The following is a 13,685-nucleotide window of genomic DNA, read 5'->3' as shown; positions in this document are numbered from 1 at the left end:
CCCCTCCTAATGTACAGTCCCCTCCCCATCATATGTATATACTCTGTCAGGATCTATGGGTAACAGTACTGTATATTTGAATACCGTTTATGTCACAAATGTATCAGTACTAAATACCTGTATGTCCCTATGCCATAAATGTCATGTATGTTGTGTATGTCATAAATGTCAATATGAATTGAAAATGGGGGACCCTGATGTAAACAAGACAAACGTCTTTCTCTGGTCTGCATCCCCTTAACAATTGTGTGTATTGAGCCGTACTGTATTGTACCCATTCTGCAATCTGTTAAATAAAGTTTTCATTCATTCATTCATTCATTCATTCATTCATTCATTCATTCATTCATTCATTCATTCATTCATTCACTCACACACACACACACACACACACACACACACACACACACACACACACACACACACACACACACACACACACTGTACTTACTTGTCGTCAGTAAATGTTAGTCCAAAGAACTCTTTCTCTTTGAGGTTGAAGTGAGAGGACACTAGATCAAGGAGTTCTCGTGACCACAGCTTGGGCTGAGGAACAGAGAGGACATCTGGTTACCAGCCATTTAGCATGTTGTTATTTCCATAGATCCTAAAAGAAGCTTACAACAGGATAACAAACTATTATCCAAATGTATTTGCATCCTTTTTTTCCTTTTACTATAATTAGTCAATTGGAGAATATGGGAAAACAATGATTAACCTTGTTACATTTGGACAAACCTCCCTTTGGATACAGATACAGCTGCATGCAATGCATCCCATTATGTTGTTTGCGTTAACATTTACATTTAGTCATTTAGCTGAACACTTTTATCCAGAGCGACTTACAAGTTCTGTACAACAGGTCAGCAGGAAGGCAGGGTTTGCACAAGGTCCTGAAGTGCTTAAAGTGCTTGATAAAAAAAGAGTCAAGGCCTGGAATTCCTTGAAAACAGCCCATTTTTAACAAGGTGCTTAAAAAGTCCTTGAAATTCAAATCAACCATTCGCATTGAAAGTGTCCATCCATGATAAAAAAATTCTGAATCAAGAAATACCTTTTTTATTTTTTATTTTTTTAAGTATAACTAATTGTCGGAAATTGGTTTTAAGCCAAATATTGGATCAGACAAAAAACGCATTTAACACTAGCACAGCCATGGAGAAAATGCCACTAATTAAAAATAAAAACAGTGTAAACTATATAATTACCTCTGAATATAAAAATATGAGGTTTACCACAATGAAATGTAGCTTTGGGTGACACAAATCGTTTAAAATCGTTAGACGCTCGCAAAGTGCTGTGACTTTCGTCTGTTCCAACAGCCCATATGTGGAATAACGTTCTAATTACATTTTCCTGAAGTAATTTTGAAATTTCAGAAACTGTGCCAGATAAAACCGGTACTTTTAGGAAAAGTCATTGAGTGACAGAGCTGGAGCTCGAAAATGCTATTGAAAATGCCTATAGGGGTCATTTGACCCCTTGTCGGCTGTGCTAGTGTTAAAAGTGAATTGTATCCTTTTAAATGCCATTTTAAAATGAAAAATAGTGCTTAGAAAAGTACTTGAAAGTCCTTGAATTTCATTTTGCAATGTCTGTGGGAACCCTGTACAACAGGTCAGCAGGAAGCCAAGGGTACAACTCTGGCAGCTAAGGGTCAGTAACACTGTCCGTGAAACGGTGTCGAGCCGGTGTGTCTTGAATGTAGCTACAGTCTCGGGTGTCGCAGCATGACACCGTGGTGACATCATACTAGTGCATTATATAAATGAGCTTTCACACACCTGAACCAGCAGCTCTAACTTCCTGTCGTCCAGCAGGTGGACCTGGCACAGTCTGCCCTCCGTCATCTAGCGGGCAGAGAGGGAGAGAGAGAACAGTCACGGCTTACAATATGAATCACATGCTGTGCAGTATCAGAATCAGAAAGGTCTTTATTAGGCCAAGTAGTTTACACATACAAGGAATTACATTTGGTCATTTGGTGCGACATTAACGGGCAGACAGTTAAAGGACACTCCAACATTTTGGGAAATTAGCTTATTTGCCATCTACCCTGGAGTTAGACAAGAATATACATACCTTTTTCTTCTCTGTGCATGCAGTAGGAGTATAGGAAGACGTTGGGAACTAGGCTAATGGAGGAACCTAATTCCAGTGACTGACGCTAAGCTAGGCTAACGGTGCGCGTCTTCCTACTCCTACTGCACGCACAGAGAAGAAAAAGGTATGTATCTTCTTGTCTAACTCCAGGGTAGATGGCAAATAAGCTAATTTCCCAAAATGTTGGAGTGTTCCTTTAAGGTAGAATAAAATAAAATGGAATATAAACTAAATTAAAATAGAAGTACAATAGAATAGAATATACTTATAAAATAAAAATAGGCCAGGGCTGTACAATTGTGCACAATGTATGTTTTCCAGTGTGGTGATCCAGTATAACTAGGGCCCAGTGAGTGTTGTCACACTATAACAGAAGGAAGTGGACAACAAACACATCAAGGCATCGTGTTCTAAGTGGGTATTCGCTACCACAGAACCATTTACTATCAAATAGGACCCGCGTCGAGTAACACGTCGATTCATGCAGTATAATCCTGCTAAAGTAATGACCGTTTGACGTTGTTAATTACAATAACACCATTGTCTCAAGGATTTACTGGATTGTATCGCTATGGTAACTAAACAAGGATTTAGGATTCTGAAAGCTTCAGTCTTTTACATAGAACGTTCAGTCCTTGAGCCTAAGTATTTGCTATTTGGGTATACAAATGTCGGCATTGTTCTCAAAAGTCACTGAATGTCACAGAATGATGGCCTTGAGGAGAAGCGTGAAACCAAATCAAAACAAGGTAGAGAAAACACTGTGTCAGATTTTGACGAGACTCTGCATGCACACAATTTCGCAATTTCAATTTAGAGGAAGTGAAATTACACAAGTGCAAGATGTTTTACCACTGCCGCTATGCCCTTCTTACAAACCAGGGTTATTATAGTTTTGTATTTTTCATTTTTTTTTTTTTTTGATAGGCTTTAGTTTTAGTTTTGTTTTTATTAGTGTCAGTGTTGGTTTTATTTATGTTTTGTTTATTATAATATGGGGGGGGGGGGGGGGGGTGTATTTGTCATGGGCAAGATTTGAGAAGTTCAGAATGGGTATTGTGTAATACAAACACAGCACTTTACAAAGGCAATTGACTCCCAGTCCATCCCAGTCTCAGTCCCAGTCCATCCCAGTCTCAATAAACATTATTTAACATAAGCATATGCCTGCTTATGTTGACACATTTGACCAAATTGACAAAGACTAAAACTAACAACATTTGTATTCTATTTTAGTTAGATTAAGATAAGTACACAATATAGTTTCAGTTAGTTTTAATTTTATTTCTATTTCAATTAACTAAAATGCCCCCCCCCCCCCCCCCCTAGTTTTAGTTTTTAGTTTAATTGTAGTTAATTATAATAACTTTGCTTACAAACCCTCCCTGCGATAGAATCAGGCCGACCCAGTAAGTCTTGCTCAAAGCCCCGCCAGTACACCTGATAAATATAACAGCCGCTGAAAGTGACAGATTCAGGTTAACCACTACAGAATCTGCTCACACCGACCGTCGAGCATTACATCCGGTATATTATAGACTCAACCGCCTGGCTACACTCTCTGACACAATCAGGCTGACCACACAACTCCTAGAGACCGCGGGAGGAGCAGCAAACCTGGTAGATCTCCCCGCCGGGGAGAGTGGTGGCGCAGATTTGGATGCATCCTTGGCGAGACCTCATCCTTTATATACTCGGTGTCTCGTCCCTCTGGACCACCCTGGACAACCAGAACCAGAACGGTTACACGACGCCAACGAGCAGCCCTGATGTCTGAGGAAGTCCGTCCAGCAGCTTGTCCAATACAAGCTCTAGTACCGACTGATTCTGAACACAGCAGCCTGGGCCTTAGCCATGAGGCCCGGCGACGCCTGGTACCCTGGTGGTCAGGCCGGTTTGCACAACATCGGATCTGACCTAGTGAGGGGGCACTCTAGGTCATATTTTAGACGCCGGGCTTCCAGTATGGCAGGCTTCCAGTATATTAACCCTTTCACTACCACACTACCAAAGGGTTAACCCTTGTACTTTACGTGAGTATTCTTTTAAAAAGAAATTGGGAACTCTGTACTTTTACTCCACTATACATTTTCAAAGGTAATATTGTACTTCTTACTCCACTACATCTATCTGAACCCATAGTTACTATAGTTACTTTGAAGAAAAAAGATTTAGGCAGAAATGCATGTAGATTACCGGTATGTACTTTCACATTTGAAGCCTGTCAACTTCAAGAGGACGTAATCAGAGCAGCATAACTGGACCACATACCACACTTTAACATTACCTTTTTATCAGAGCAGCATAACTGGACCACTTACCACTTTAACACAACCTTTAATCAGAGCAGCATAACTGGACCACTTACCACTTTAACATAACCTGTAGATGTCAATGAATGGGGGTCAATTGAATTTAACCTTTATTTTATTTTTTTTTATTTAACCAAATGCTCCCAAGCTGGAATACACAAACGTCATGTAGAAGAATGTGTACTTTTACTTTAGATACTTAAGTACATTCAATAGCAAATACTTCTATACTTTTACTTAAGTAGTTAATGGACGACTTTTACTTTTACCAGAGTAGCCTACTCATTTATCTGGGTATTTCTACTTTTACTAAAGTAAAGGAACTGTGTACTGTACTTCTTCCACCACTGCTTAAAATAAGATCAAACCGATCAAACTGATCTAACAGGCCACATGGCTACAGGACGCACATCCCTGTCCCTCCAAGGCTGCGATGAATACATGATTAAATAAATCGTCCCGGTGCCAGGCGGCCACAGCCACTCACTCACTGGCGTAACTCTCTCTCAATGTGTGCCGGGGACAGATTTGGGGGCGTGGCGAGTGACGTCGATGGGGGGGGGGGGGGGGGGGGGTTAGGGCCCGTAGCCGCATTTCTGCAGACCCCTCTCTGATTGGTTGAACTCTATTTCTGCAGACCCCTCTCTGATTGGTTGAGCGAAGCCCCTCTCTGATTGGTTGAGCGTGCGCATGCGCATGAGCCGCGACAAGCTCCTCCAGAAACTCCGTTAAGCTCCAGAGAGAGAGGCTGAAAACCCACAGTTCTTGCCCGACGGATGGGAGCGAATCCCGGATCCGAGGTTTCTGATGACTACCCCCAAAACACGGAGGTTGCGAACGCAATTTATACGCATGGAAGTATTGATTACGCCATAACGAATCATTAAAAAAATATACCGTTAACTGGAATATGTTGTGTGTGTGCCTTTCTGAATATGATTTGGGAGGGTTATAATAGAAGAAAGACAGTGTAAACAATATAACGTTATGTGAATAAACTGCGAAATAATAACTAATTCCTTGGTCAATAGAAGTCTCTGTGATACTTTCTGAATATGATTTGGGAGGGTTATAATAGAAGAAAGACAGTGTAAACAATATAACGTTATGTGAATAAACCGCGAAATAATAACTAATTCCTTGGTCAATAGAAGTCTCTGTGATACTTTCTGAATATGATTTGGGAGGGTTATAATAGAAGAAAGACAGTGTAAACAATATAACGTTATGTGAATAAACCGCGAAATAATAACTAATTCCTTGGTCAATAGAAGTCTCTGTGATACTTTCTGAATATGATTTGGGAGGGTTATAATAGAAGAAAGACAGTGTAAACAATATGTTTGACGTATTTTAACACACACCTAGGCTGACGACCCGAGCTATTATTATGCAAAGACAAGTACTTTAGCGAGTGGGTACTTGGCCCGCGTAGGGCAAGAATGCGACTGCCATCTACTGCTCTTTGCATAATAATAGAACAGGTAGTCAGACTCAGCTCTTTGGACGGTAAAACGTGGGGGGGACACTATCCGCCGTCCCCGGCGTCAAATACGCCCCTGCACTCACTCATTCACCGTGGAGTTTTAATTACCACGCTGTCAATGACAGCTCCTGAAAAGCGCTCCAGCTGTACCGACGGCTATAAATTCTCATTTTACGATCCGTATGAAAAGTGCACATTCAACGAATCCAATTAATTTTGTGTGCGGCTGCTTTGTGACACACGCCAGGACTGACCTGTTGTTATCTTGATTTGATATTGACATAGTTACAGCGGCACAGCGGTGGGGTCGTACAATATGCCTCTGTAATAAGTATTCTATTATAGGCTCGCCTCCAGGGGCATGGACATATGCTGGCCACTAGATGGCACAGGAAAAAAATGCTATGTTGGGTGGAAATTCTTAGACATTCTTTAGAGAGAATAGTCTCTTAGGACTTAGATGACCATGCAGTGAACGATTACCATCAGCAATACCGGCAATTATACCTCAGCAGATACAAGTCAAATTCAACTAAGATACCCATGTACATGTCGAAATACTTCCCAAAGGTCAGTGAATTCCACGACCACAACACCAGAGGGAGTTCCACAAATCATGTTCACCCCAGATTCGGCTCAAACAAGAGACTAAACACATTTTGCAATTATGCCACATCAATGTGGAAAGCCCTACCCACAGCCGTAAAAAAAAAAGGTGAATCCCTACCCACCTTCAAAACAGCTCTCAAAGAGCACCTACGGGAGGCTGCAATTCGAAACTGGCCCCTGTGAATGTCCAAACCCCCCCCCCCCCTCCGAACTACCCACCCCCTCCTAATGTACACTTTCCTCCCCCTCGTATGTATATATTATCTGTTAGGATCTCTGTTTAACAGTACTGTATATTTGCATATATTGTATGTCACAAATGGAACAGTACTGTCATAAATGTCATGATATATATCTGTATATCTGTATGACCCCCGTAAATGTCATTATGAATTGAAAATGGGGGACCTGATGTAAACAAGAAGAACGTCTTTCTCTGGTCTGCATCCCCTTAACAATTGTGTGTATTGCGCCGTACTGTATTGTACCCATTCTGCAATCTGTTAATAAAGTTGTCAATCAATCAATCAATCAAGCTTAAAAGATTAGTATTCATAACAGTATGAATGAGCCGAGTGGAAAGAGAAGGCAGTTTCTGGAAGCTATACACCATCATCTGTAGTGCTGTAATCTTCCTAATGAAAGAGAGAGACATGGCCAAAAAAGCCTCAGTTAGTTCTGGTTCAATTGATGAGAGGCATAAATACTGTGCTTTACGCAATCAGGTGACAAAACTAAACAAGGTAAAAAAAAGGGACTATTTTAAACAAAGGTTATATGATGCGAGAAATGATAGCAAACAAATATGGAATGTTTTTAATGAAATGATGGGTCGAAAGACAACTGTGTGCACACCCTTAGTGGAATAAAATGGATTTGTTCTCACGAAACCAGGTGAGATTGCAAATCATTTTAATGATTATTATGTGGGTAAAGTATCTAAACTAAGGCATGCTATGAATATTTCAAACAACCTTAAAACAAACTGTATTAAGTATATTATAATGAAAGACAAAATGTGTGAATTTGAATTTCATCAGGCTGAAGTCAGTGAGGTGGAGCGGTTACTCCGCTCTCTTCCTGATAGTAAGTTAGCAGGCCGTCGAAGATGCAACTGACACAGAGAGAGAATCGTGGCTATATATAGAGACCCAAATGTTCTAGAAGGTTCGGTTATGACATCATACAGTGCCATCACGAATGTTCCAGAACGTTCTATCATGATGGCATACGGTGGTTCTAGAATGTTCTATGTTCTAGAAAGTCTATTATGCCATCACCAGACCGCTCTAGAAGGTTCTAGGTTCCAAAATGCCCTATTATGACAAATAAGACGGTTCAATGACTTTATCTAAATCCAATCAATATTAAACATTCATGTAATACAATATAGCTTTGGCTCTTACACAGATAAATCATAACATTCCCATAAATCATATCCTTCTATTTGAAATAATAATAATAATAATAATAATAATAATAATAATAATAATAATAATAATAATAATAATAATAATAATAATAATAATAATAATAATAATAATAATATATTATAATAATAATAATAATAATAATAATAATAATAATAATAATAATAATAATAATAATAATAATAATAATAATAATAATAATAATAATAATAATAATAATAATAATAATAATAATAATAATAATAATAATAATAATAATAATAATAATAATAATAATAATAACCAAAACACTCGTATGGCTGTTACACCGGCCCCTAATTGTGTCTACACAATTACTAAACAAATAACCTGGTCAGGTGAGTGTTCATTATAGCTGGCCATTCTTCTTCAAATGTCCCTCTTTCCATCTTCTGGACCTTCCTTGTCACAAAATAACAAAATCTTCAAGTCGATCCACAATCCACTTCACTCCAGAGTTTGCCATGGTGGTGTCTTGGAAAGGTGGTGTGAATCAAACACAACGATAGCCAAGCTGCTTTCGACGTTACCGGCCCCAGTAACTCTGCAGGTCTCCGTTTCTGCATTGATGCCTCCACTGACCTTAGCACTGGCATCTGATGCTTGACATCCGATGTCCGATGTCTCCTTCTTGTACCTTGCTTCCTCATAGGCCGCTTGGTTATTATTATGTAGAACTGTAGGGTGGATAAGCTGGCAGACTCTGCAGCTACTCTTCTCGGGGCAGTCCTTGCTCATGTGACCCCGTTTCAGACAGCTGAAACATAGACCTTTACTCTTGAGAAATTCTATCTTCTCCTTGTGAAGAGACCTCTTCATCTTGTTGCATTGCTCCAGGGCATGCTGTTCTCTTTGGCAGAAGAGGCAAGGGTTGGAGAAGGCGCAGAAGGTATCGCCCTTGTGATGCGCTTTAGCTTCTGCCGGGTGCTGGACTGCTGTAGCAGCTGTGGTGAAGCTTCCCCAAGCACCGCTATTTCTGGAGGTCCTCTCGTCTTTGTGAGCCTTAGTTTGGCTCCTGCTTCCCTCTGTGATGTTGCCAAAGAGCGGGTGTAGGACTTCCTGGGCTTCTAGGTTGACAAATTCGACCAGGTCGCGGAACTTGGCGCCGCGCTGCTCTGTCCTCAGCAGCGCCTGGACCTTGCTTCTCCACCGATCTCTCTGCTTGTACGGAAGCTTGGCGGTGACGGGCCGCATAGTTGATGCGCCGTCAAGCTCCTGTACGTACTCCACGTCAGTCATAGCGTTGAGGCATCCCGTGAGGTAGAGGCCGAAGGAGCGGAGCGCCCCTCCGTCCTCGGTCGGGATCATGGGCCAGTCCAGCGCCTTGTCTATATACGCCCTTGATATGATGTATCCATTTCCAAAGTGCTCTTGCAAGAGCCGCCTTGCCTCAGGATAGCCTTGTTCTGAGTCCATTGAAAGACAACTTCTTATCAGCTCTCTTGGTTCCCCAGCCGTGTACTGCTCCAAGAAGTACAGCCGGTCCCTGCTGCTATCTGTCTGGTCCTCCACTCCGTGTTCAAAGGCCCTGATGAATGGCCTGTACTCCATAGGTTCTCCCCTGAATGTAGGAATCTGTTGAGGGGGCAGCCTCCCTGGGACCTCCACCCTGGCCCGTCGGGACTCTGGTCGCGGAGCCTCTTGTTCTTTCTGGGTAGCGCCGCCTGGTGCTCTGGAGCTGAGACGGTCACCAGGTTCCTTTTTTATCGTGACGGTCAGTGGAGCGGGCCGAGCCTGCTTGCGGGCTTGGGATTCGTAGGTCTTCCCTTTCTGTATGTAACTCCTTCCACTAATATGGGACCCTTCGTCTGGGGTTCGTTGGCCCCCACGCTCTCCCAGTACTCTGAACTTAGCATCTACCTCAGCTAACGCTGCCTCGATCTGTAACTCCTCTCTCTTTTCTCTTATCTTAGCTAAAATCCGAGCATCCTGTGCCGCCCTCTCCACATCCTGTGCCGCTCTCTCTGCATCCTGTGCCGCCCTCTCTGCATCCTGTGCCGCCCTCTCTCTTCTTAGCTTAGATGAGTCCGCTAAGAACTGAGCCTCCTCTTCATCGAGTTGTCGTGTTAGCCTTTTCGCGGCAAGCCGGGCCACTAACTCTTCCATTTCTAGCGCTCCGTGTATAGTAAAGATATTCAAATGGTTTATTTGCAAAGTCTTTCTTTACAGAAGTGGTCCTAAATCTACTTTCCTAAATATTCTTGTCACTCATGCACATACTACTACAAGGTAAGAAAACTATTTTCCCAGTCTCCAAAATCACCGCCGACTCCACACAGGAAAATTCCTTCGTAGTGTACCAGCCGTGAATCTACTTGCTGGCTTCTGGCTTCAGTTCATTGTTGAGTCCATCCTTTCGGTCCCGTCCAGTCTGGTCGAAGATGCAACTGACACAGAGAGAGAATCGTGGCTATATATAGAGACCCAAATGTTCTAGAACAGTGGTCACCAACCTTTTTAAGCCCAAGATCACTTTTTTTTTTTTTGGTGAAGGCAAGATCTACCCATTGAAGCGTTGACAGAAAAAGACAGCCAAGATTGTACTTTAAACTAAATGACTTTTATTTGCCTGTATTCTAATTACATGCAATGCTTTGGTCCAACATTAAAACGTCAAAGTAGAACTATTATGTACTTTTTCAGTCAGTGCTAAGTGCAGTCATCTTATGCAGCATCACTTTTCACATCAAAACAAAAGTAGAACTGTAATGTGGACTTTCTCATATTATTAACATTGACAAACATATTTACAATTAGCATTTTATAAAGTAGAACTGTAATGTGTACTTTCTCAGTCAGTGCTAAGTGCAGCATCACTTTTCACATCAAAACAAAAGTAGAACTGTAATGTGGACTCTCAAGGTAAGATAAAAAAAATAAAAAATAAAAAACGTTTATTTTTTATTTTTATTTTTTATTTTCATGGAAAGATCTACAGGGACAGTCTCAAAGATCGACCAGTCGATCAAGATCGACGGGTTGGTGACCACTGTTCTAGAAGGTTCGGTTATAACATCATACAGTGCCATCACAAATGTTCCAGAACATTCTATCATGATGTCATACGGTGGTTCTAGAATGTTCTATGTTCTAGAAAATCTATTATGACATCACCACACCGCTCTAGAAGGTTCTAGGTTCCAAAATGCCCTATTATGACAAATACGACGGTTCAATGACTTTATCTAAATCCAATCAATATTAAACATTCATGTAATACAATAACCGAAATATATATAGCTTTGGCTCTTACACAGATAAATCATAACATTCCCATAAATCATATCCTTCTATTTGAAATAATAATAATAATAATAATAATAATAATAATAATAATAATAATAATAATAATAATAATAATAATAATAATAATAATAATAATAATAATAATAATAATAATAATAATAATAATAACCAAAACACTCATATGGCCGTTACAGTGGGTCTTTTTCCAAAGATGTGGAAGGAGGCTAAGGTTTTTCCTTTACCTAAGGATACCAAAGCTGCTTTTAATGAGGGAAATTCTAGACCTATAAGTATTTTACCTGTCTTGAGCAAAATCATGGAAAAGTTGGTGCATTCACAAATTCAAGAGTATTTTGTTTCAAACAAGCTTGCAACAGATTCTCAACATGCCTATAGAGCTGGGCACTCTACTTCTACTGCCTTGATACAGATGACTGATGACTGGCTTAAAGCTATAGATAACTCTATGTTGGTGGGAGCTGTGCTGTTAGATTTTAGTGCTGCATTTGATGTGCTGGACCATTCTCTACTGGTTGATAAACTTAAATGTTATGGTTTTAACTCTTCTGCTTTAAAGTGGATACTAAGTTATTTGTCCTCTAGTCTAGATCACAGAAGGTGTATCTAAATGGCAGCCTGTCCTGTAGCAGAGGTCTAGAGTGTGGCGTGCAGCAAGGAAGTTGCCTAGGACCTTTGCTCTTCTCTGTATTTACTAATGACCTATCTTGGGCTACCAAATGTGCTACAACAGTTCTTTATGCAGATGATTCAACATTGTATTACGCTGCACCATCATGCAATGAACTTAATGAAGTTTTGAGTAGAGAACTTAAAGTTGTGCATGGGTAGTATGTAATAGACTTGTCCTTAATATCTCCAAGACTAAATGTATTGTGCTGGGAACAAGGCACAGGTTATCTACAAATCCAAAGCTTCATTTAAACTTGTGTAATTCAGCAGTTCAACAAGTTGAAAGTACTAAACTCCTTGGAGTGATGCTGGATTGCACTCTGTCTTGGTCTCAGCATATTAATTATATTGTTTAAAAAATGGGAAGAGCAATTGGTATTTCCAGGAAATGTGCTTCTTTTGTTGCCCGTCCCCTTTTATGTCAGATAGTGCAAAGTTTAGTTTTATGTCATCTTGACTATTGCTCTGCGATGTGGTCATCTGCTGCCAGTAGTGACCTCAGGAAGCTCCAGGTGGTCCAGAACAGGGCAGCACGGTTGGTACTGGGCTGCTCACTAAGGTCTAATGTGAGCCGTATCGTATGCATGCCCGCCTCTCTTGGCTTAACGTTGAAAATAGATTGTCTTTTAATATACTTGTGCTGTTCAAGTTGGTCATGTAAAACTCCTGTTTTTATACATAATCAGATTGTTTTTAGTAATACTGTGCACGAGCATTACACTAGAGGTTCCAGTAGTGGGCAGCTTGAATTGCCAGGTCCTAGAACCAGCGCTTTGGCGAGATCTTTTATTTTTAGAGCATTAACTCTGTGGAATGGCCTGCCTCGGAACCTCTGCTGCATTTACAGATTAACTTTTAAAAATAATCTTAAATTGTTTTTAAATTGTTTTTAACACTGTAAAGTAATTTTTTGTTTTTGTTTTACACTAATGTAATTTTAGCTATATTAATTGTTACAGTAGGTTCATTATGCATTGTGTGTACTGACTTTTAATAATTTTGTTTTTTGCAATAGTGATTGTTTTTGTATGTTTTTTTGTGTGTGGACCCCAGGAAGACTAGCTGGTTGCTATCGCACCAGCTAATGGGGATCCCTAATCAAATCAAATCAAATCAAATTCTCCAGAACCGCTATGTATATCTCACTGGACAAGGCAACCTCAAGGAACCCTGCTGATTAGCACACAATGGGACTTATATTAAATTAAATTAAATAAAACACATTTAAATGTACGTTTATGGTAAGTTGTATGGTAGTCTACTGACAACGTGTATGTGTATTGTGCTTTATTATGTATGTATTGACATCATTTGTGCTTGCCTTCTTGGCCAGATCACTTGAAAAAGAGACCTCGTCTCAATGTTTTTTTTTATTTTTATTTCTGGTTAAATAAAGGTTTGATGAAGTATAGATTAATATATAGGCTATAACCTATAACTCCAGTATTTATGTTAATTACAACACTTACACTCACTTATGATGAATGACTCACTTCTCACATGTGTGTGACTCACAGGTCTAGTGTTTATCACCGCAGCAAGACTGTTGCTCAGTCAACCAAACCACGGCCTATTCAGACTCAATGAAAGACCAGCCTTGGCCTGCGGGGGTTAAGTGAGACAGGCATTAAAACCTTCATGGAAAAGAAGATGAAAGAAATGTCAGTCCTTGTGTCTGTCCCTCCAGAGACAGGACAGATGCCCACGGGGACGCAGGGAGGCAGGGTATGGGACTGTGATTCCAGTCTATAAGGCCTGAGGATGGCTATACTGTTGTAGTGACAGCTTGTT

The 13,685-nt window shown here is 40.4% G+C and overlaps 1 protein-coding gene across 1 annotated transcript in view; it reads right to left on the bottom strand.

The window, feature by feature from the left end:
* frmd4bb (FERM domain containing 4Bb) overlaps nt 1-13,685 on the bottom strand; it is a 74,931-nt gene that overhangs the window by 46,265 nt on the left and 14,981 nt on the right. Inside the window, exons 2-3 of the mRNA XM_084332808.1 lie at nt 1,785-1,850; nt 452-546 (exon numbers count right to left, since the gene is read on the bottom strand). Coding sequence (XP_084188934.1) covers nt 452-546; nt 1,785-1,850 — 161 coding nt within the window. The remainder of the gene's footprint in view (nt 1-451; nt 547-1,784; nt 1,851-13,685) is intronic.

The sequence above is a fragment of the Notolepis coatsorum genome (genome assembly GCF_963971535.1).
Source record: "Notolepis coatsorum genome assembly, chromosome: 17".
NCBI classification, from domain to species: domain Eukaryota; kingdom Metazoa; phylum Chordata; class Actinopteri; order Aulopiformes; family Paralepididae; genus Notolepis; species Notolepis coatsorum.
The sequence above is the reverse complement of the archived record's forward strand: the minus strand, read 5'-3'. Positions and strand labels throughout refer to the sequence as shown.